Here is a 22594-nt window from a genome sequence, read left to right on the forward strand (position 1 = left end):
CAAGTAAGCTATCTCGCTGGACCCCCATAGGTGCTCTTGAAAGAACTGGGAACCTGGACATAATAATAATCTTGGGGGGGGTCGGGCGGTAGCGCAGAGGGTTAAGCACACTTGGCGCAAAATGCAAGGACTGGCATAAGGATCCCAGTTCAGCCCCCGGCTCCCCGCTTGCAGGGCGGTGGCTTCACAAGCGGTGAAGCAGGTCTGCAGGTGTCTCTCTCTCTCTCCCCCTCTGTCTTCCCCTCCTCTCTCCATTCCTCTGTCCTATCTAACAACATCAATAACAAGGACCATAATAACTACAACAACAATTTACAAAAAAAGGGGAAAACTAAATAAATAAAATAAATGATAATAATAATAATCTGTTACAGACTTTGAGTCCCCGTGGAAGCACCATGCAGGACAAGTGCTATGGTTTCTCTTATTCTATCTATGTCTCTCTTGCACTCTGTCTCTACTTTTTAAATTGTATTTATGAATCAACATACAGAACCATTGTAGCATCACTCTGACATGTGAGATGCTGGAGATCAAACTCAGGACCTCAAGCTTGAGAATTCAATGCTCTGTTCACTGCACCACCTCCTGGGTCACTATCTTAAATTTTTAAAAAGATAAAAATTGTCCTCCAGGACTGATGGAATCAAACTGGCAGGAAACCCTGGCAAAGTCCCCACAAATCAAAGTAAACACACAAACTGTCATAAGGCCAGGTCCTCTGCCATTTTACATATATCACCTTAGTCAACCCTCACAAGTAATCTTAGAGGTACAGGTTATAGTCCCCATTTTAAAGGTGAGGAAGTGGAGGCTCATAAGGGCTCATGCTCATGGTGAAAGAAATGAGAGAGGAGGCAGATCCTGACTTCCAACTCCCACCAAGCATGTTGTAGAATCCACAAGTTCAGCATGGTGGGGGGAGTGGTGAATTAAAAAAATCTTGCATGTACAAACTATTGTATTTACTGTTGAATGTAAAACATTAATTCCTCAATAAAGAATTTTTTTTTTAAATCTTGCTTTTACCGCTGAGTAGCCAGATGGTATAGACTGAACCCTCTGGGCCTTAATTTCCCTTGTGGTAAAGTGAAAATTGGGGAATAGTAGTAGGACCTAGGTTCTAAGGATTGGTGTGAAGATTCAAGGAGTTAGTGGCTGCTGAGAGACTAGAATGGTGTTTGGCATTTGATAAATAACAGGTGGTATTTGCTACTATTATTATACTGCTACATAATATATCTTCTCCTGCAGCATTATATGATACTGTGCACTTGAGGTCCACATGGGCTTATATGGACTCCTGACCAGCAAGGTGAAGGGACCAGAAGGAGTGAGTAGGGGAAGTGGATGTTGGGAGGAGGGTGAGAAGGGACAGTGTTATGGGGACAAGGCCAGAGCTGGGGCACAGAGCAGGAATGCCAAAGGCCAGCAATGAACCAGGTTGCCAGCACAATACAGGGATGCCACAATGTCCTGAGAGCAAGGATGGTGTAGCCACCTTTACCAGATTTGAGGAGGGATAGTGACCTTGGGGACACAGGTGAGTGTGCAAAATCTTGGGGCTTCCTGTGTTGTATAGAAGGGATGATAGTAGTAGTAGTGTAAGTATTTGAGGCCACATTCAGTGACTGGGGGAGCACGGGCCACATGCCAGCGAGACGGCAATAGTGAGGTGATGCAAAACACTTTTGTGCCTGAGGCTCCGACCTCCCCAGGTTCAATCCCAGGTACCACCATAGGCTGGAGCTGAGCAGTGCTCTGGTTGAAAAACAGACTCGAATGTGCAAAAGAGTGGGTTTGGGTAGGCCATGGCCCCAGGGAGGACATCAGCATAGGCTTCTGGGAAGATGAGCAAGGGGTAAGAAAGCATGTGGGTTCAAGTATGTGAGAATGGGGGGCAGTAACATTAGGACTACAAGGGCACACTAGAACTCCCAGGGTCAGTATGCAAGGGCTAGGCTAGGTGTGTAACAGGCAATGAGGGCACACTCAAGATGCTACATCCACTGTTAGGGGTATGTACATACGTATGTGGGTCTAGTGTGCAAGAGCCAGATATGGGGCAAGAGTTGGGTGGAAAGGAGTGGGCAATCCCTCAGGGATGGCAGAACAGGGGGTACAGAGTGCCCACAGCCCAGGGTGGGGACCAGGTTAGTTGGACCCTCCTCTCCTCACATTGCCAATCCCTGGGAGGTAAGCATGCAGGTCCCAACCTGGGGCATCTCCCACTGGGCGCGGTTGGTCTCCGAGATCTCGAAGTAGATGCGCTCGATGCGGCGCGAGGAGCCCATGATCTCGATGCGGCCCAGGTAGGGCCGGAAGTACTCGAGGATGCTCTCGGCCAGCTCCAGGAAGGTGCGCAGGCGGGGGTCGTGCGGCACGTGCTCTGACAGGTTGGTCAGCAGCACCGCCACATTGAAGCCGATCTCGCGGGCCGGCTCCTGGAAACGGTTGGCGAACTCCTCGCAGTTAATCATCTCGTTCTCATCTGCCTCCGAGCAGGAGAGCAGGAACTGGATTTCAGGGCCGCTAAACTGCTTCTGGCTGTCCATGGCCTGGGGGTGGGCAGGGGAGATCAGACCGGGGATGAGCAAGGACTGTAATGTCCCCTCTCAACTTTCTTTCCCCCGTACCAGGGTCATTATAGGTGCTTGCTGCCTGCACGACAAATCCATAGGTCGCAGTGGTCATTAAAAAAAAAAAAGGGGGTGGGGGGAGTCGGGCAATAGCGCAATAGGCTAAGAGCTGGTGGCAAAAAGCGCAAGGACCGGAGTTCGAGCCCTCCGCTCCATACCTGCAGGGGAGTCGCTTCACGGGAGGTGAAGCAGGTCTGCAGGTGTCTATCTTTCTCTCCCCCTCTCTTTCCTCCTCTCCTCTCTCCATTTCTCTCTGTCCTATCCAACAATGACGACATCAATAACAACAACAATAATAACTACAATAAAAAGGGCAACAAAAGGGAATAAATAAATATTAAAAAGTGAAATTTATTTTTTTAAAAAGGGGGGTCAGGCAGTAGTGCAGCAGGTTAAGCGCACATGGCATGAAGCACAAGGACCCGCACAGGATCCCAGTTCGAGACCCCAGCTCCTCACCTGCAGGGGGGGTTGCTTCACAATCGGTGAAGCAGATCTACAGGTGTCTCTCTTTCTCTCCCCCTCTCTGTCTTCCCCTCCTCTCTCCATTTCTCTCTGTCCTATCTAACAATGGCGACATCAACAATAATAACTACAACAACAGTAAAACAACAAGGGCAACCAAAGGGAAAGTAAATAATATGTATTTTTTAAATTCTGTCTGGGTAGGGACAATGAAGAGGAGAGGGAAGAGGAGGAGAAGGGAGCGAGAGAGAGAGACCTGCAGTTGATTCACCACTTGTGAAGCTTCCCCCCTGCAGGTAAGGTCCAGGAGTTGGAACCTAGGCCCTTGCACATGGTAACATGTACATTCTACCAGCTCTTTTATATTATTGTTTTTTTAAAAAACAAATCATTTGTTATTGAAATACAGAAAGAAATAAAGGATTTCATGGAATTGTATGTACAATGTATATATTCTACTGATGAGCCACCTACCCAGCCTCCAAATTTCATAATATAGATATGTATTACTCATAGAGAGATGAAAGGAGGATGAATGGGATGGAGGGAGGGAGGAAGGGTAGGAGCACTGCTTGCTCAGTTCTGGCAGACAGTGGTATGATAGATAGATTAAACCTGTGACCTCTGAGGTCTTAGGCATGCAAGTTGGTGAGATCACTCTATCAGGCTAAGTGATCTTCCTGACCCTTCCCCTATTTGTTTGAATAACTAAAACATCATAGGTATATCTGGAACACTCTATGTCCCCTTCTCTTTCTGTTTCCCATTTAATTACCACTATCCTAAACACATGTCAACATCTCTACTACCCCTTCTGCCCTCCTTCCCTCTCTCATCCCCCCTTCTCCCTCTCTTTCTCACCCCCCTTCTCTCTCTCTCTCTCTCTCTCTCTCTCACACACACACACACACACACACACACACACACACAGCTGTTAGAAAAGTCATGATGTCTTTTTCTATATTTTCTTTTTTTTTTTCTTCCCAGAGCACAGCTCAGCTCTGGCTTATGGTGGTGTGAGGGAGTGAGCATCGGACCTTGAAGCCTCAGGCATGACAGTCTTTATGCACAGCCATTATGCTATCTCCTCTACCCTTTTTCTATATTTTCTTTTTATTTCTTTTTTTTATAAATTTCTTTAAATATTTATTTATTTATTACCTTTTGCTGCCCTTGTTGTTTTATTGTTGTAGTTATTATTGATGTCGTTGTTATTGGATAGGACAGAGAAATGGAGAGAGGAGGGGAAGACAGAGAGGGAGAAAGAAAGATAGACACCTGCAGACCTCCTTCAATGCTTGTGAAGTGACTCCCCTGCAGGTGGGGAGCCAGGGGCTTGAATCCTTAGGCCTATCCCTGCGCTTTGTGCCACCTGCACTTAACTCTCTGAGCTACCGCCCGACTCCCTCTTTTTCTATATTTTCATATGCAAAAATATAGAGGAATAATATCATTGCAAGACTGGCCAGCTCCTCATGGGGCGCGAGCGCTTCCACACTACGATCATCATCTCTGGCATTATGCTATTCCACTGCAGAATACTGTGCCCCAGTATGGTTCCGTAGCCCCCATGTCCACTTGGTCGATTCCAAATTATATTCCTCCATGAGGATAATTTCTGGAACCATCCGTTCCACCCCGGTTCCATGGCTGCCAGTTCTTAGCAACATCGCCCCGCCAGATAGTCGTCGGGATGCGGCATCATCTAAGTTCATTTCCCACGTCTACGCTCAACCGGACCTGCCAATATACGCGGATATCTTCGCCCACCTTGTCCAACGCTTGACGTCTAGTCACCCAATCTGGTCCCCTACGCCTACACTGAACTTCTCTGTTCCAGTCTCTTGGAAACAGAGTTGGCAGTCAGCTGAAGTAAAGAACAAACACCTCATCACAGACCCCTGCAAGTGTCAACCCGGCTTTGACCTAGCACGTTATGATCGGGCCCTCCTCAATCGCTATCGAACAGGCCATGGCCGGTGCGCCGCTATGTTCCATCGCTGGGGAGCCAGAGATGACCCGAACTACCCCTGCGGCTACAGACAGACTATGACCCACATAGTCAACGACTGCCACCTCTCCAGATTCAAAGGAGGTCTCGAAACTTGACATCAGGCTCAACCTGACGCTGTTGACTGGCTACGGAAGAAGGGCAAACGCTAGAAGAAGAATATGCAAAAATATGTCATGACTTTTCTGACAGGCTGTTCATTTAAAAACTGTAGATAAATGCTAAGTAATCATATAATTTGAGGCTTGCTTTTTCACTTAATTGTATGTTTTCAGTATTGATCTATAACCATTCATACTGATCTACATAGGCCAAATGAAATCATTTTCAATGCTGTGTAGTATTCCTAACTTTTTTTTTTCAGTATTGGAGAATGAACCTTATGCATGCACGATACTTCTGAGTGGAACCCCTGATCCACTTTTTAATTTTATTTACTTACAAAGAGATGAGAGAAGAGAAAAAGACATAAAGATATGGGACAGCGAGATATTAAAGCAATACTCCACCATCCATGGAATTCCCTTGGTGCTGTCCATGGTGCTTCCAAGTGATGCTGGGAATCAAACCCAGGACCTCACATGTGATAAAATGTGCTTTACTCACTGAGCTATCTATCAGGCTGTATCCCTGTATTCCTGTTTTACAATTCCAGGGCTCTCTTGTTCTCCTGGAAATACACATTTAGGGTGTTTGCAGTTGTATGGCTTACAGACAACTTTCACTGGACACTGTGCTAATCCACGTACTTCTGCAAGAGATTCTCTGGGGTAGCTTGCAGATGTTTTGACCACACTCACAGTAAAAATGCATTTTACAGCATGACTCAGTGGGGAGGGGAGTTCAGAACACATCTGACTTTTGCTGTGCAACACACTCTGCAAGGCTCTCTCTTAGTTAAAGAGGCTGGCAGTGACTTAACCTAAATCATCTCATGACCCACAGGTGGGCTGCGGTGTTTGAGAATTGCTGCTCTGGGGGTATGAACAGAAGTAGAACGTTTGGGCTCTCAGAGGTGCTTTGTAGCCAAGATCTTAGCAAAAGGCTTTCTAAATGAGTAATGTGCTTTGCAAATCATGAAGGGCTCTCAAAACCGCAGTTGTGGAGACAGAATCACACAGAAACTCCTTGCCTTCTCCTCTTGCTTGCCACGTGCCTCCTCCTCTGAGATGGCCCCTCTTAACCACGCCCCAACCAATACCATAGGGTCCAGCACTCCATCCCCTCCATCCAGTCTTGGGCTCTTAGATTTCTCTCTCTCTCTCTTCTCTCTCTCTCCCCACCCCCCCCCCATCCATTGTCCATCCTTCTTTTAAAACATCTTCCTGGTGTATTGCACCAAAGTAAAAGACTCTGGGGTGGGGGTGGGGGAGTTTAGGTCCTGGAAAAGGATGAAAGAGGACCTAGTGGAGGTTGTATTGTTATGTGGAAAACTGAGAAGTGTTATGCATGTACACACTGTTGACTATAAAACATTAATCCCCCAATAAAGAATTAAAAAAAAAAAAGAGAAAAAACACCTTCCTCCCAGACCAGTAAAGCTTGGGTAGCCCTTGGTCTAGGGGGTAAATATATATATAAATATATAAAACCAGAGCACTGCTCAGCTCCGGCTTGTGCTAGTGTACGGAATTGAACCTAACCTCGGACTCTGGAGCCTCAGGCACAAGAGTCTTTTCGTAAAATCATTATGCGATCTCCCCCACCTGGTCTAGAATTTACACACACACACACACACACACACACACACACACACACACACACACCTTTTTGGTGGAAGCAGGGCCTCACACTTGCATGGTTTTTACTGTTCCACATTACACTTTCATTCAGATAGAGACAAGAAGAGACGTGAAGACATGGAGATGGAGAGGCACCCGAGCACTGCAGTTTCCTCAGCCACAGCGCTGTGAGCTCTTTCACAGCTCCTTCACTCCCTTCCATGAGATATATTCTCTCCAGGGTGCTTCACTGAGGTGTGGGGCTCCAAATGTCATCCCACACCTGTGCTTGCCAAGGGACACCCTAGCTCTGACACTCAGGGTCAAAGCCCCAGCTGACATCATTTGGGGATCTCGGCCCCAAACTGAAATCCCGCCTTCAAAATCCCCCCTCCCACAGGCTTACCCATCACAGGAATAGAATTGCCGCCCACCCAGGCCTGCAGCTGAAACGTTTGAGTCATCCTAGGCTCCTCTCCTGTGTCTCCCCACCCACACCTGATCCGTCAGCCCATCTGTCACCTCCGCTAGCAACAGAGCAGGACCCACACACTCTGTCCCCCTCCAAGGTTGCCACCTGCGCTTCCACCCACCCACCTGTCTCCCATTGGACCATCAAGCTGCCACTTCCAGGGTTTCTCTGCTCCCAGTTCACCCCCCCCACACACACACACCCCTGGAAGCAGCTGTAAACTCCTCCCCATTCTGTCAGGTCACATCCCTCCCTCCCCCTTGTCTCCATCACCTCATCCCTCCCCTCCCCACTCAGAACCCTCCCTCCATGTGTCTCCATCATCTCATCCCACTGCTCAGAACCCTGCCTTGTCTCCATCATCTCATACAAGTTAGTAGTCAAAAAACTTTCCCTGCAATCAACCAGGGTCTGCAGTCTGCCTCCATTACTTCTCATACTTGCCCTCTCTATTTTTCATTTGTCCATTAATGATGGAAGAGATAGAGAACATGAGCATCACTCTAACATATGTCATTCTGAGAACTGAACTTGAGCCCTCATGCTTGAGAGTCCAACACTTTGTCCACTGCACCACCTCTCAGGCTGCTTGAACTTCCTCTTCCCAACAAGAGCCCTCTGGCCACCTTTTGGTCCCTCTTGTTCCTACTTTAGTCATTCTCTTTCTTCCTTCCTTTCTTTCTCTCTTTCTTCTCCTTCTCTTTCTCCTTCTTCTTCTTCTTTTGTGTTATCACAGGGCTTTCCCCACTTTGGATCAACTTTATCAAATAGAAAAAGAAAGAGACAGACCAAAGGAGAAAGGGAAAGGCACCACAGTGCCAAAGCTTCCTCAAATGCTCTGAGGGCCGGGCTGGCACTGGGTCTACTCAGGGCAGAGCAGGTGCACAGTCTAGGTGAGGTATCTACACTCGATATCTCATTCCACCTGGTGACCCCCACTCATACGGGGTCCTTCAGCTCTCAGCCTCTGTGTCCTCTCCTAGAAAAGTCTGCCCCCATCTGTTAATTTTTACTTATCTGTTAATTTATTATTTTTAATTAGATAGATGGATCAAAGCACTGAAGTTTCTTCCAATGCAATAGGGGCTAGGCTTCAACTTGGATCATGTACATGGCAACACAGTCCACTATCCAAATTATGTATTTATTTATTTTTTAATTATGTATTTTAGTGTGGTCCAGGGGATGGCACACTGGATAAAGCATTGGACTCTCAAGCATGAGGTCCTGAGTTCAATCCCTGGCAGAGTGATGTCTGGTTCTTTCTCTCCTCCTTTCTCATTAATAAATAAAATATTTTAAAAACTGTGAATTTTATTTTAATAGGAGAAATGTAGAGAGAAAGACACAGAAACAAACACTAGACCACTGCTCAGTTTTGGCTTATGGTGGTGCTGGGGATTGAAACTGCGAGCTTGGAGCCTCAGATATGAAAGTCTTTTGCAGAACCATGATGCTGTCTCCCCAGCCCTCCAAATAATCTATTTTTACCAGCAGCCCCACCCAGTTTATAAGGCTTACCCCACACATGCTCTCTCACCCTGCTCTGCTCCTTCAAGCTAAGTTAGAAACTGAAATGTGTTCATGTATTTACCCATGTCCACCGGCTCCCTTTTTCTGAGCAACCAGCTCAGAGGCTGAGCTCTGTCTCTGCTCTGCTCACTGCTGCACACAGAAAATGCTCGAATGTGTCAAGTAAAACACCTTGAAAACTGAGAGAAGTGTTCTTGCTAGAAATTTTAAAAAGGAAAATATCCTCAGCCAAGGGGCTGGGTGGTGGTGCATCTGTTTGAGTGCACATAATACCATATACAAGGACCCAGGTTCAGCTGCAGGGTGAAAGTTTCATGAGCTGTGAAGCAATGCTTCGTGTGTGTGTGTGTGTGTGTGTGTGTGTGTGTCTGTGTGTGAAAGAAAAAAGGCCAGGTGGTGGTTGGCATACCTGGTTGAGAGCACATGTTATCATGTGCAAAGATCTAGGTTTGGGGGTTGGGTGGTGGTGCAGCAGGTTAAGTGCACATGGCTCGAAGTCCAAGGACCGGCGTAAGAATCCCGGTTCGAACCACCCAGCTCCCCACCTGCAGGGGTTTCGCTTTACAAGCGGTGAAGCAGGTCTGCAGGTGTCTTTCTCTCCCCCTCTGTCTTCCCCTCCTCTCTCAATTTCTCTCTGTCCTATCCAACAACAAGGACATCAGTAACAACAATAATAATAACCACAACAACGATAAAACAACAAGGGCAACAAAAGGGAAAAAATTAGCCTCCAGGAGCACTGGATTCATGGTGCAGGCACTGAGCCCCAGCGATAACCCTGGAGGCAAAAAAAAAAAATCTAGGTTCAAGCCCCTGGTTCCCACTTGCAGGGGGGAAGCATCACAAGCACTGAAACAGTGCTATAGGTGTCTCTCTCTCCTTCTCTCTCCCCCAACCCCCAATTTCTGCCTCTATCAAAAACAAACAAAAAAATCTATTGAAAAATAAAAAGGGAAGAAGGAGTTGAGAAAGAAAGAAAGAGTAATGTCCTTCAAGTACAGTAGATTCATCGTATAGGCACAGAATCCCAACAATAACCTTGGTGGCGATAAAAAATAATAATCAAAATAGCTCCAATAGAACTGGGGTGATAGCTTAGTGGTAGGACACAGGACTCGCAGGTGAGAGGTCCCAGCACCACCTGTAACTAGAGCTCTGGAGGAGGGAGGGTATGTATGAGTAGAAGAGAAGAAAAGAGAGCAACATGAGGACTTTGTTTCCTTTCCCATTGTACAGCTAATGGGATGGGAGCTCACCGAGAACTCTCCTGTCCAAGGCAGGCAGCCAGGACGGGTGTGACTGGCCCCCACCCTCCTGCCATCTAGCACCCACCTTCTGGAAGTCCTTCTTGGAGATGAGGCCACGGGGATCAGTGACGTAGTCCTGGAAGGCCTCGGAGCCCACGATGTCCTTGAGCTTCAGGAACATGTCAAAGAACTTGAGAATCATCTCCACATTGGACGAGGACTCCACAAGCATGTCCACCATCTGCCGGGCAATCATGCCATTCACCACGTTCCCTGTAGGCGACCCCAGGTCAGTGCCTCCTTCTGTAGACCCACCAGGCTGACCTCCCTCTCCAGCCCAAGAGTCACCCATGGATCCCTGGGACCCACTATGCTGATGAGCGCTACCCTGGCCAGCTCCCAGGATTCCTCCATATCAAGGCCACAGATCCCTTCCTGATCTGTATCGGCATCCCACAGGAACCTGTTTGATCCTATCTTTGTCCACCTTACCCCATAGCTGGGGGGTGGGGTCATCAATAAAGCAAAGTGGCATAAGCTAGTGGCAGGTGCCAGATTATGTGCTGGTTCCATCTCTCTCTTACAAAGGAGGTGTATTAATGTGTGCAGATGAGGAAACCAAGACACACACACACACACACACACACACGGGGGGGGGGGTGTATTAATGTGTGCAGATGAGGAAACCAAGACACACACACACACACACACACACACACACACACAGAGGGGGGTGTATTAATGTGTGCAGATGAGGAAACCAAGACACACACACAGAGACACAGAGAGACAGAGAGAGAGAGAGAGAGAGATTTACATGGCCAGTAAGGGGATGGGAGGATTTGAATGCAAAGTTACATGTCCTTAGAGCTCACACACTGAAGCCTTTCACTACTGCACAGAGCTCAGGCAGGTCCACAGATGAGGGAAAACAGCAAGGAGAGGAGATTGTAACCCAGTTGGGAACCCAGTTGGGATCTGACATCCCCTCTAAAGGGGCTTGGCTCTGGCTACTTTTTGTGACTTTTTTTTTTTTTTTTTTTTTTTTTTTACCAGAGCACTGATCAGCTCTGGCTTATATTGGTGCAGGAGATTGAGCCTGGGACTTCGGAGCTCAGGCATGATAGTCTCTTTGCATAACCATTATGCTATGTACCCCCACGCCTTTTTGTGACTTTCCACTTTAATACACATACTGCCTGCGTTGTTATTGCTGGGGTTCGGTGCTGACACTATGAATCTACTGCTCCCAGCAGCCATTTTTTCCCTTCTTTACTTCCTTCCTTTTTCAATATTTTTCCCGTTTATGATACTTAGTAGGACACAGAGAAATTGAGAGGGGAAAGGAAGAGAGAAAGACACCTGAAGACCTGCTTCACCACTCATGAAGCTGCCTCCGCCCCATAGGTGGGGACCAGGGGCTTGACCTGGCATCGTTGTGCATAGTTATGCATGCCACTGCCTGGCCTCCTTTTTTTTTCCCCTCCAGGGTTATTATTGGGGCTCAGTGCCTGCACTATGAATCCACTGCTCCTGGAGGCCATCTTTTTTCCATTGTTGTTGTTGTTGTTGTCACTGTTGTTATTGGATAAGATAGAGAGAAACTGAGAGATGAGGGGAAGACAGAGGGGAGGAGAGAAAGATAGACACCTGTAGACCTGCTTTACCACTTGTGAATTGACCTCTCTTCAGGTGGGGAGCCGGGGGCTCTTACTGGGATCCTTGCATCAGTCCTTGTGCTTCGCACTATGTATGCTTAACCTGGTACATTACCACCCGGCTCTCCATTTATTATTAACCACAGCACTGCTCAGCTCTGGCTTATGGTGGAGTTGGGGAGTAAAGCTGGGACCATGAAGCCTCAGGTATGAGAGTCTATCTGCATCACCATTATGCTAACCCCCCACTCTGATGTAAAATTAAAAAAAATTTTTTTAAATATTTTATTTATTTATTCCCTTTTGTTGCCCTTGTTGTTTTATTGTTGTAGTTATTATTGTTGTTGTCATTGTTGTTGGATAGGACAGAGAGAAACAGAGAGAGGAGGGGAAGACAGAGAGGGGGAGAGAAAGATAGACACCTGCAGACCTGCTTCACCGCCTGTGAAGCGACTCCCCTGCAGGTGGGGAGCCGGGGTTCGAACCGGGATCCTTATGCCAGTCCTTGTGCTTTGCGCCACCTGCGCTTAACCCGCTGCACTACAGCCCGACTCCCCTGATGTAAATTTTGATGTTTTATTTTGATTATTAAATTATATCAAAGTTGAAAGAAAAGAGAAGTCCTTATATATTCCAGATTTAGCATTTGTTTTACTACAAATGCTTTATAACCAACCTGCACATACATATGTCCTCTCATTCTATTTGAGAGTAAGTTGCAGACTAGATGTCTTTTTTAACTCTAAATATTTTAGTGTCTATGTATCAGAGGTCAAGGACATTCTTTACGGTCATAGCTCAGACATCAAAATTAGGCTATCAAACATTGATAAAGTTCAGTTATCTAATGCAATCCATCTGGGCTTTGCCAAGAAGGCCATTGGTGGCCAAGTCGTTGATATTTTCAAGAAAAATCTGAAAGCTCATCTTTTTTTTTTTTTTTTTTTGCCTCCAGGGTGATTGCTGGGGCTCTGTGCCTGCACTTTGAATCCACTGCTCCTGGAGGCTTTATTTTCCCCTTTGTTGTCCTTGTTTTATCGTTGTTGTGGTTATTACTGTCGCCACTGTTGTATTTGAATAGGAGAGAGAAATCAAGAGAGGAGGTGAAGACAGAGGGGAGAGAAAGATAGACACCTGCTGACCTGCTTCACTGCTTGTGAAGCGAACCCCTGCAGATGGGGAGCCAAGGGCTCAAACTGGGATCCTTATGGTCCTTGCACTTCATGCCATGTGCACTTAACCTGCTGTACTACCGCCCAACCCCCAAAAGTCAAATTTTATGACTTTTTAAAGGGAGCCCTATTATTATAAAGTAAATGCCTAGTTGACAAGCAATTCAGTTGGAGGATTATTCACTGCAACTTTGCAGTAGCAAAACATTTTAAAAACTCAACCCTGAGTACAGCAAACCCATATAACAGACAACTGTGCTGTCACATAAAAGAATTAAGGCACTTTTTTTTTTTCCTCCAGGGTTATTGCTGGGCTTGGTGCCTGCACCATGAATCCACCACTCCTGGAGGCCATTTTTCCCCTTTCGTTGCCTTTGTTGTTGTAGCCTCGTTGTGGTTATTATTGTTGCCATTGTTGATGTTGTTCGTTGTTGGATAGGACAGAGAGAAATGGAGAGAGGAGGGGAAGACAGAGAGGGGGAGAGAAAGATAGACACCTGCAGACCTGCTCCACCGCCTGTGACTCCCCTGAAGGTGGGGAGCCGGGGGCTCGAACCGGGATCCTTACGCTGGTCCTTGTGCTTTGCACCACATGCGCTTAACCCACTGTGCCACTGCCCGACCCCCAAGAATTAAGGCACTTTTTAAGGACCTCTATAGAAAAGTGTCTATGTCTACCAGTAGAATAATTTTACTAATTATTAGTAAGTCAGTAATAAGATAATAACTAGTAGTAAATTTTGTTTTTTGGCTGTTTCTAAGTCACTAAGTTTGGGGGATATTTATTAGGCAACAAAAGCTAACTGAGGGGCTGGGTGGTGGTATATCGGTTGAGCACATGTATTACCATAAGCAAGGATCCAGGTTCAAGACCTTGGGCCCCACTTGCAGGGGGAAGATTCTGCAGTGGTGCTGCAGGTGTCTCTCTATCTGCCCCTCCTCTCTCAAAATCTCTGTCCTATCAAATAAATAAATAAAAGATAATTGATACATTGGTTGAACAAGTGAGTAAGTATATAAATTTTAGAGAGTCCGGCGGTAGCATAGTGGGTTAAGCACATGTGGCGCAAAGCGCAAGGACCGGCGTAAGGATCCAGGTTTGAGCCCCCCCCCCCACCATCTGCAGGAGAGTCACTTCATAGACAGTGAAGCAAGTCTGCAGGTATCTCTCTTTCTCTCTCCCTCTCTGTCTTTCCTTCCTCTCTCCATTTCTCTAACAAACAACATCATCAAAACAACAATAATAACCACATCAAGGCTACAACAACAAGGGCAACAACGGGGGGGGGGGGAACTACAACAATAAAACAAGGGCAACAAGAGAGAATAAATAAATAAATATTTTAAAAAGTATATAAATTTAAAAAAGCCATTCACTTTATTAAGATTTCTCTGGTGGAATCGATGAATTATCGTGTGTACAATCGGGGCCTGGCACATATTAAGTGCTCAGTAAATACTTGCTGAGTAGTTACTGATACTTCCTCATCCACCCACTGACTCTTGCACCATGTCAGACGAAGTTGAAGGTTAAGGTTTCCTGGGTCTCCAGGAGTCTTTCTTGGTCTTGCCTGTACTTTCCTGCCTCCCTCTGTCTACATGGATCCCTCACACCTACCGTCCAGGCACGTACCTTCTAATAGTGACAACAGCATCACCACCATGTCCTTCTGTAGATCCAACAGCTCCTTCAACAGCTCAATCTGGCTCGAGTCCTAGAGATCCCCCCCACCCCAGGGACATGAGGGCTGGTCTCTGCAGACTGGCCTTCCCCACCCTAGTTGCTCTAGCCCCTCCTCACCCTCACAGAAGTGACTCCCTTCTTACCTCCGAGGGGACCTGAGTCCAGGCATATTCCTCGGAAGCAGGGGAAGGAGTAGAGAGACAAGATTGTGTGGGTGGGGTCGGCATTTGGGGGGAAGCAGGGTGAGTGGCAATGTGTGTGTGTGTATGCTCAGCACACCCACTCGAGAAATAACAGGTGACAGACATGGAGGACCGGGATAGGGCATGGGTCTTGGACAGAGGGTGACAGATCCCAATGGGCAAGTACTAAGGACAGAGACACAGGTCTGGGAATGGATGAGAGCTTAGCACTTCACCTCATGTGTTAAGTGAATGTGTGATGGAAACAGTGGGACTTGGGGTTCAGAAACAAGTCTGGAAAAGACAACCACATGCTTTCTGGTAAGACATTTGGGGAGTGTGTGGTGACACAGTGCTTCCTCTGTCACAGTGCCTCGTGTAGGGCCCACAGAAACCTCCATCTGGTGAAAATTCTGTCCCTGTTTGTATCAAGTTAGACTATGATAAATTGGCAGTCTTTGGCCACTTTGATCCACAAAGTGGTAATTTCATAAGCCTCAATCTTCATATGGTTCTAATGAAAATGAAGGTAGGGAAAGGAGTGTCTGAGCTACGGAATTCCTACCATCTTTACACAGTTCCAAAGCTCTGTATTCTGGTTCTAAGATTCCAATATTCCAGGATCCCACAATCTTTTTTCTTTTAGCCAGAGTACTACTCAGCTCTGGTTTATCATAGTGAGAGGGATTAAACCTGGGACTTTGGAGCCTCAGGCATGAAAGTCTCTGTATAAACATTATGCTATCTACCCTCCACCCCAATCTCACAATCCTAAGAGGGTAGATGCCAGAAGCTCTGATAAGAGGAGTCCTCTTCCTGCTAAGCAATTAGTTGGGTACAAGAAAGACAGGGGCAACATTTTTCCAGGTCAAGGGGGGGGAGGTTCAGCTTGAGAAAGAAGCCAGAGACAAGACAGATAATTCTGCTGACATCAGTTAAGGCAGTGGATCTGCAGTGTGAACTGACAACTAGACCTCACCACCGCCACTTTGCATTGTATTTCTAGTTCTAAACTATGACTGGTGAATTAATGGAATTTGGAACTGCCGAAAATGGAACTCTACACGAAGATAGCAACATTCTTTGGAATCTAAAGATCACACCGACACCCCTTCTTCAATTGCACTGGAACTGAAGAATCACATTCTAAGTTTGGCTCTTTTCACAAAATCAGGTGGCTGCCACCCCCCAGCCCCCCATGGCATCTTTGAGGAAGAATTGCCCCTTTCAGCTGGGAAATTAGATAGAATCCTTTTACTGCCATCTGCTGGTAAACCGCTGTCAGTAATACACTGAGATATTTGGGGTGTCTCTTAAGGATGTGGATGTGGATGTGGATGGTGTCCCTTTCCAGTGTTAAGACCGGTGGTGCTGTGTATATGATAGCCCAGAAGCAGAGAAAATGGAGAAGGTTTTGGTAAGACAAGGCAGCACAGATGCTGGGTGGTGGGGAAAAGGGTTTCAAAAGACGGGAGACGGGCTCACAAGGACCTTACATCATGAGTGCCTGGGATGGGCCTCATCTGCCGCAGGCAGAACAAAAAAAGCACAATGGTTCTTCAGCCCGGGCCTCTGGAGGCCCCAAAGCCAGACCCCCAATCTATCTCTGGGGTGGTCCCGGGCTGCGAGGTCCGCTAGCGCGCTAACCAATCACAGAGGTGTTCTGCGCCCGGAGGCGGGGCCTGGAGGTCTGACCGGTGGAAGCGTGGATGGGGAGGCAGCTAATTGGTGGGTGTACAAGAGGAGGCGGGGCCGTGCAGAAGCCGCTATTTCTCAGGCAGGTGGATATAGCCACCCGGCGGGAAGCGGGGTGGGCGAGCGCGTGGAAAGGAGGGGGAGCAAGCTTTGGACGCAGGCCAGCTGGGGGATCCCTAGCAGAAGCTGGATGAAGAACAGGGAGGCCCCCAACCTGAGCGAGCTTCATCATCATATGGGCGAACACGTGCAGGAATCCCACCACGGCGTCCCAGAGGCGGCTGTGGGCTAGACTCTGCTGGTTCCCGGTGCAAGGGCCCTGGGGACGGAGGGCTGTCTGAGACCCTGGTGGGGTGCGGGGTGCTGGGTGCGGGATTTGGGACAGCCATGGCTAGCCCACCCCCAGCGGCTGGATCCTACCTGGATGTACTCGGTGAGGCTGTTGAACACCTGCTTGGCCACAGACATGGCCTTGGAGAAGTTCCTCTTTCCCTGCTCTTCAATGACGTCCTTGCCAGAGTAGTACCAGTAAAAGTCGCTGATGGACTCCTAGGGAGAGGGGTGACAGGGATGAAAGGGTCCTGGGGCCCATGGTAATCCCCACATGCCCACTACCCCACTCCCATCCTGGACAACCTGGGTGACCTCTCGTCCTCACCTGCAGCCGCAGGAGGTAGTCCACCGTGCAGATGATGATATTGATAGTGTTCGTGTTCCCTGTTTGTGTCCTTAGGTAGTTCTGGAAGTCTAAGGAGACGAAAAGTCACTTGTATCTCATGTCTACTGTAGACTAGAAGAAGTGAGCACTGGGTCATTTCTGCAAGTATGCAATGCTTACTGAGTGCCTACTGTCTGTCTAGACGCCTAACATCATTGAGTTTTTTATCAGGTTACTACTATGTGCCAGAGGAAAAGGGATGTTCCTTATTCATTACAAAAATAAACATTTATAGAGGACCTACTACAAATTAGATGTGCTGGAGAGTCAATAATTTATTCAATCATTTCCCCTTTCAAAAAAACAACAACAACAACAACGAACAACTTCAATGTAGGAGAGCGAAAGGAGAAAGAGAGAGAGAGAGAGTGAAAGCCCAGAAGTCTGGATTTTAGTAAGACCTTCAAGTGGTTCTTGGGTACACTTAAATTCAAGAACCTCTTCTGTTGACTCATTTACTAAATTATCAATTCATCAAAATATTAAGGAGACAAAATGGATTTTATTTAAGTCTTTTTAATGTTCATAATGCCCCCCTTTATTTTCCCGGAGCAGTACTCAGTTCTGGCTTATTATGGTGGTACTGGGGACTGAACCTGGAACCTTGAAGTCTCAGGTGTGAAAATCTTTTGCCTAATACACTATGTTACCTCAACTGCCCTCCTTTTAATGTTTAGAGCAATGTCATGTTATGTAGTACAGTTTCAATAGTCCTTGAACAACACCCCCCACCAGAAATAAAAATTTGACTTTGCTATAGTCATGTCATAATTGCTCTATCAATCTGAATGCTCATTTTGCCTATTTTCACATTACAAATGAAGAATAATAAACATCCAGGGTAGAATGTGGAGAGGGTAAAATGGTGATGCAGGAAGATCTTCCTGTCTGTGACACCAAAGGTTCCAGATTAAAACCTTATTACCGGCAGAAGCCAGTGTTGAGAAGAACTTGGGTAAAAAAACAAAACATGACAAAACTTCAGGACTTTGTGGGCAAATGTACAGGCTTTCTCGTCAACTCTGCTTTCTTTTAAAAAATATTTATTTATTTATTCCCTTTTGTTGCTCTTGTTTTTTATTGTTGTAGCTATTATTGTTGTTGTTGTTGTTGTCATTGTTGTTGGATAGGACAGAGAGAAATAGAGAAAGGAGGGGAAGACAGAGAGGGGGAGAGAAAGACAGACACCTGCAGACCTGCTTCACTGCCTGTGAAGTGACTCCCCTGCAGGTGGGGAGCCGGGGGCTTGAACCGGGATCCTCATGCCAGTCCTTGCACTTTGCGCCACCTGCGCTTAACCCGCTGCGCTACTACCTGACTCCCTCAACTCTGCTTTCTAACTCTATTATGTTCATTTAAATGAACACATAGATTATATGTCTAGATGGTTAGACACAGCTGCAGTAAGGAAAGAATGCTGTCAACTGAGAACACTGTCATAGACATATTCAGACAAACAGGAAACAATCTTTTGTCTGCTTGGAACTGCATTGAATACTCACGTATGCAATGTACCTAAATTTTAAAAGATATTTTAAGTATTTGTTATTGGGGCTGATTAGTAAATACATAAATTTAGGCAGAAGACTGGAATGCAAATTGATGCAAGAGAGAAATTCCACCCATAAGAACACTTCCATTTTCAAAAAGTCTTAGGTCCCGTGAACTGAAATTCATTCTACTTTTTTTAAATTGTTGCTTCTTCAGGACTGAACCCTCACTATGAACTAGCTATGGTAAGGACTGCCTCAATTTCCAAAGTGAGGCTGAGAGAGAAATCTGCTTCACCACTTGTGATGTTGTCCCCCTGCAGGTGGGGAGCAGGAGGCAGGGGGCTTGAACACTAGTCCTTGTGAATAGTAATGTGCTTGAACCCTAGTCCGTGTGAATAGTAATGCGTTCTCATAACCACCTAACCCCCTATTACATTTTTAAAAAGGGGGAGTCAGGTGGTAGCGCAGAGGGTTAAGCGCAAGTGGCACGAAGCGTAAGGATCCCGGTTTGAGCCTCTGGCTCCCCACCTGCAGGGGAGTTGCAGTGAAGCAGTTCTGCAGGTGGTGAAGCAGGTCTGCAGGTGTCTGTCTTTCTCTCCCCCTCTCTGTCTTCCCCTCCTCTCTCCATTTCTCTCTGTCCTATCCAACAACAGCAGCAGCAACAACAATAATAATAACCACAACAACGATAAAACAACAAGAGCAATAAAGGGGGGAAAATGGTCTCCAGGAGCAGTGGATTCGTGGTGCAGGCACCAAGCCCTGGCAATAACCCTGGAGGCAAAAAAAAAAAAAAAAAAAAAAAAACACAGAGCACTGCTTGGCTCTAGCTTATGCTGGTGGTGGGGTTTGAACCTGGAACTTCAGACCTCAGGTATTTACATAATGGAGAAAGACTTGCATCCTCAGGTTTGCATGACTATTATACTGTCTCCTCAATCCTGAAATTCATTTTAAACTCCAAAGGTATGGAAGCCTCGGGTTCTTATTAAAGAAACAAACTCCTAGTTAAATGGCAACAAGGTGTTAAGTAGGCCTGGAAAAACTAGTTGTGCATATCAAAGGCAGAGGAGTGTCGGACAAGACATGGGCCATTGTCCCAGAACCCTGTCCTTCCCTTCAAAAGAGATCTAGAGAAGAATCCAGATATGAATCATAGTGGTCAAATTTCCATGCCCCCCACAACCACCACCTCCTCCTCCTCCTCCTCCTCCTCCTCCTCCTCCTCCTCCTCCTCCTCCCAGGAGATCTGGTACAAGACAGCAAAATAATGATGATGAGTATGATGATGATGATAATAATAATAATCTTTGTCTTTACCACAAAAAAAAAAAAACTAGTTGTGCATATAAGAGCTTTTGATAATACAGAACAATAGATCATGTTTTATCCTTAGCTGAAAAGAAGGGGGGGAAGATTAAAGATATATACTGATCAGTTAGCTTGAAAAACACTAGCTAAGTGGGGTTCGGGTTCTATGGAAGATTTATCATTGCTCCAGTTCTTGTCATGAAGGTTAATTTCTGGGCAGTCTGTGGTTTCATAATCACCTGTTAAGTGTTAAAACCACAACCTTGAGACAGTGCATGTTTGTTATAGGAAATGGCATTCGATAGAATGTTTGTGGTGGAGTTTTGACTATTCCTTTAATATTGTCAGCTATGTGTGCCACATGAGGCTATATATTTCTCACCAATGGTGTGTTAAACTTGATGTGTCATCCTTGATCACACTAAACTGCCTGAGCAAGGGGAAAAAAAAGCTGTGACATCTCTTGTTTAGATGAGAAAGGGATACGTAGGTCTATCTCCTGGAAAAGTGGTATATGAATAAAGATCAAGAAATGATTCTCACAGATTCTTCTTAAATGCTAGGCATTTTCTTCCCTTTAAGACCCAAAGTATAGAGACCTGTCGCAGTAACTGAAGTGTGGCAATGGCTGCAAAATGCCCATGGAAGAATGACATGTGGCTAATTGCTTATCTGGGCAAACTGATTTTTGACACATTGTTTGTTTGTTTGTTTGTTTGTTTTTGAAGAAATGGTTTACCCAGAGGTGGTGAAAGTGAAGCAAAGTGACTAGATTCATACTCTCAGGAGAGAGAGATTGGGGAAGTAAAGGCTGAAGGATGATGGAGTGGAGCTAGATGTGTGGAGAGACCCTTACTAACTGGAGATAAAGTTAGAAAAACCTACCCCAAACCTCAGCTTCCTCTACCCAGCCCACCTCTCCTCCTCACCATTGTTGTGCCCTTCACAGAGCAGCTGCAGGAATCGGAATAAGTCTTGGGTGAACTCATCATCCGCCATGACCTTCTCCCCTGGTTGGAAGATGAGGACAGGGGCCCAGAGAGGGTCAGTGGCAGCATGGGCTGTGCATACACACAGCCCATGTGCACTACACACGCATGCAAGAGCCTGGGGACGCAGGCAGGGGCAGTCACATCTTCAAAGACACTGTGAATGCTGCCGGCATCCAGGACACCAGGGCCTCTCAGAGACCTCAGAGGGTGGAGATCTGAGGGGAGCCCCTGAGTCATGGAAGCTGGGACTTCAAGTGTCTTCACATCAGTGTCTCTCTGATGTCACCACTTCTGTGATGTCTAGGAGGAAGTGGAGATCCAGCAGACGTTCAGACAGCTGGGATCTCCCTCAGCCCCTTACCACCCCAACCCCCAGGCCACTGAGGTTAATGGATTATTGGGTGTGTGGTTGGGGTTAACTTTTCACGCCAAAACTCTGAGCAGGAAGGGACTGCACTGGGGGTGAGACTGAAAGCCAACCAATTGGTTCAGACACCTAAAAAGCAGCCAATCCAGGAAAAGCAGAGAGGATGCTTATAAACATGGGCCAATCAAAATCGGCGTCTAAAGAAAGGGGCGGGGAGCTAGACAATAAATGGGCCAATCGGAGCAGCCTGGGCGTAGGCACACACACCAATCAGAGTGGATGCTGAAGGCAACCAGTCAGGTGGGTGAGAACCCTCTGGGCTGGGGGAGCAGAAAGCATAGCCGGTGGAAAGAGGGGTTGCCTCACCCCGGGCTGAGGATCTGGGTGTGGGAGTTACATGATGTATAGCTGGAAAAGGGGCTCTGCCATCTTTCCTAGCTTCAACTTTGCCTTGGGGGAAATTGAGGCATTTTTCATAGCACCACCTGTTGTTAACTGCTAATCTGGGATCCCAATCTTGGCCTCTGGAGCCTTTGATCTCAAGGCTCCCGGCAGGCATGCCCACGCCCCCGAGGGATTCCCTCCTCCCTCCCTTGGGTGTTCCAGACCCTCAGCCCCCAGGCAGAGGGGGGTGTTGGGGATTAGAAGGAAGGGTAGCAGTCGCAAAGCAAGCGGAATAGGCAGGGGGAATTACCGTTCTGGCGGTTGATGACTGAGGCAGCCAACAGGATGGGAGGAGGAAGCAGGTGAGGAGAGGGAAAAAGAGAGACAAAAGGAGACAGGGAGACACACAGGAAAACACAGTGACATAGACAAGGACAGAGACAGAGAGAGAGACAACACACACGGAAAGAGAGAGAAGGAGAGAGGGAGAGAGAGAGAGGCATAAGGAGACAGAAATAAACAGAAAAGAAAGTAGGAAATGAGAGTCAGGTGAAGGAAAGGAGAGAGAGAAGCGAGAGAGAGAGAGAGGCATAAGGAGACAGAAATAAACAGAAAACAAAGTAGGAAATGAGAGTCAGGTGAAGGAAAGAAGAGAGAGAAGCGAGAGAGAGAGAGAGAGAGAGGCATAAGGAGACAGAAATAAACAGAAAAGAAAGTAGGAAATGAGAGTCAGGTGAAGGAAAGGAGAGAGAGAGAAAGAGAGATGAACAGAGAGAGGTGGAGAGGCAGGAGGCAAGGATCAGGGCAGAGAGGTTAGACACATCACAACACGGCAAAGAGGAGATTCGAT

General features: G+C 46.8%; 1 protein-coding gene across 1 annotated transcript in view; it reads right to left on the bottom strand.

The window, feature by feature from the left end:
* The window catches only part of RYR1 (ryanodine receptor 1), a 157379-nt gene that overhangs the window by 18974 nt on the left and 115811 nt on the right, over positions 1–22594 (bottom strand). Inside the window, exons 82-89 of the mRNA XM_060172268.1 lie at positions 22055–22290; positions 20931–21011; positions 17138–17226; positions 16900–17028; positions 16694–16798; positions 14552–14633; positions 10174–10361; positions 2217–2558 (exon numbers count right to left, since the gene is read on the bottom strand). Coding sequence (XP_060028251.1) covers positions 2217–2558; positions 10174–10361; positions 14552–14633; positions 16694–16798; positions 16900–17028; positions 17138–17226; positions 20931–21011; positions 22055–22290 — 1252 coding nt within the window. The remainder of the gene's footprint in view (positions 1–2216; positions 2559–10173; positions 10362–14551; positions 14634–16693; positions 16799–16899; positions 17029–17137; positions 17227–20930; positions 21012–22054; positions 22291–22594) is intronic.

Source organism: Erinaceus europaeus, chromosome 2 (assembly GCF_950295315.1).
Source record: "Erinaceus europaeus chromosome 2, mEriEur2.1, whole genome shotgun sequence".
Classification (NCBI taxonomy): Eukaryota; Metazoa; Chordata; class Mammalia; order Eulipotyphla; family Erinaceidae; genus Erinaceus; species Erinaceus europaeus.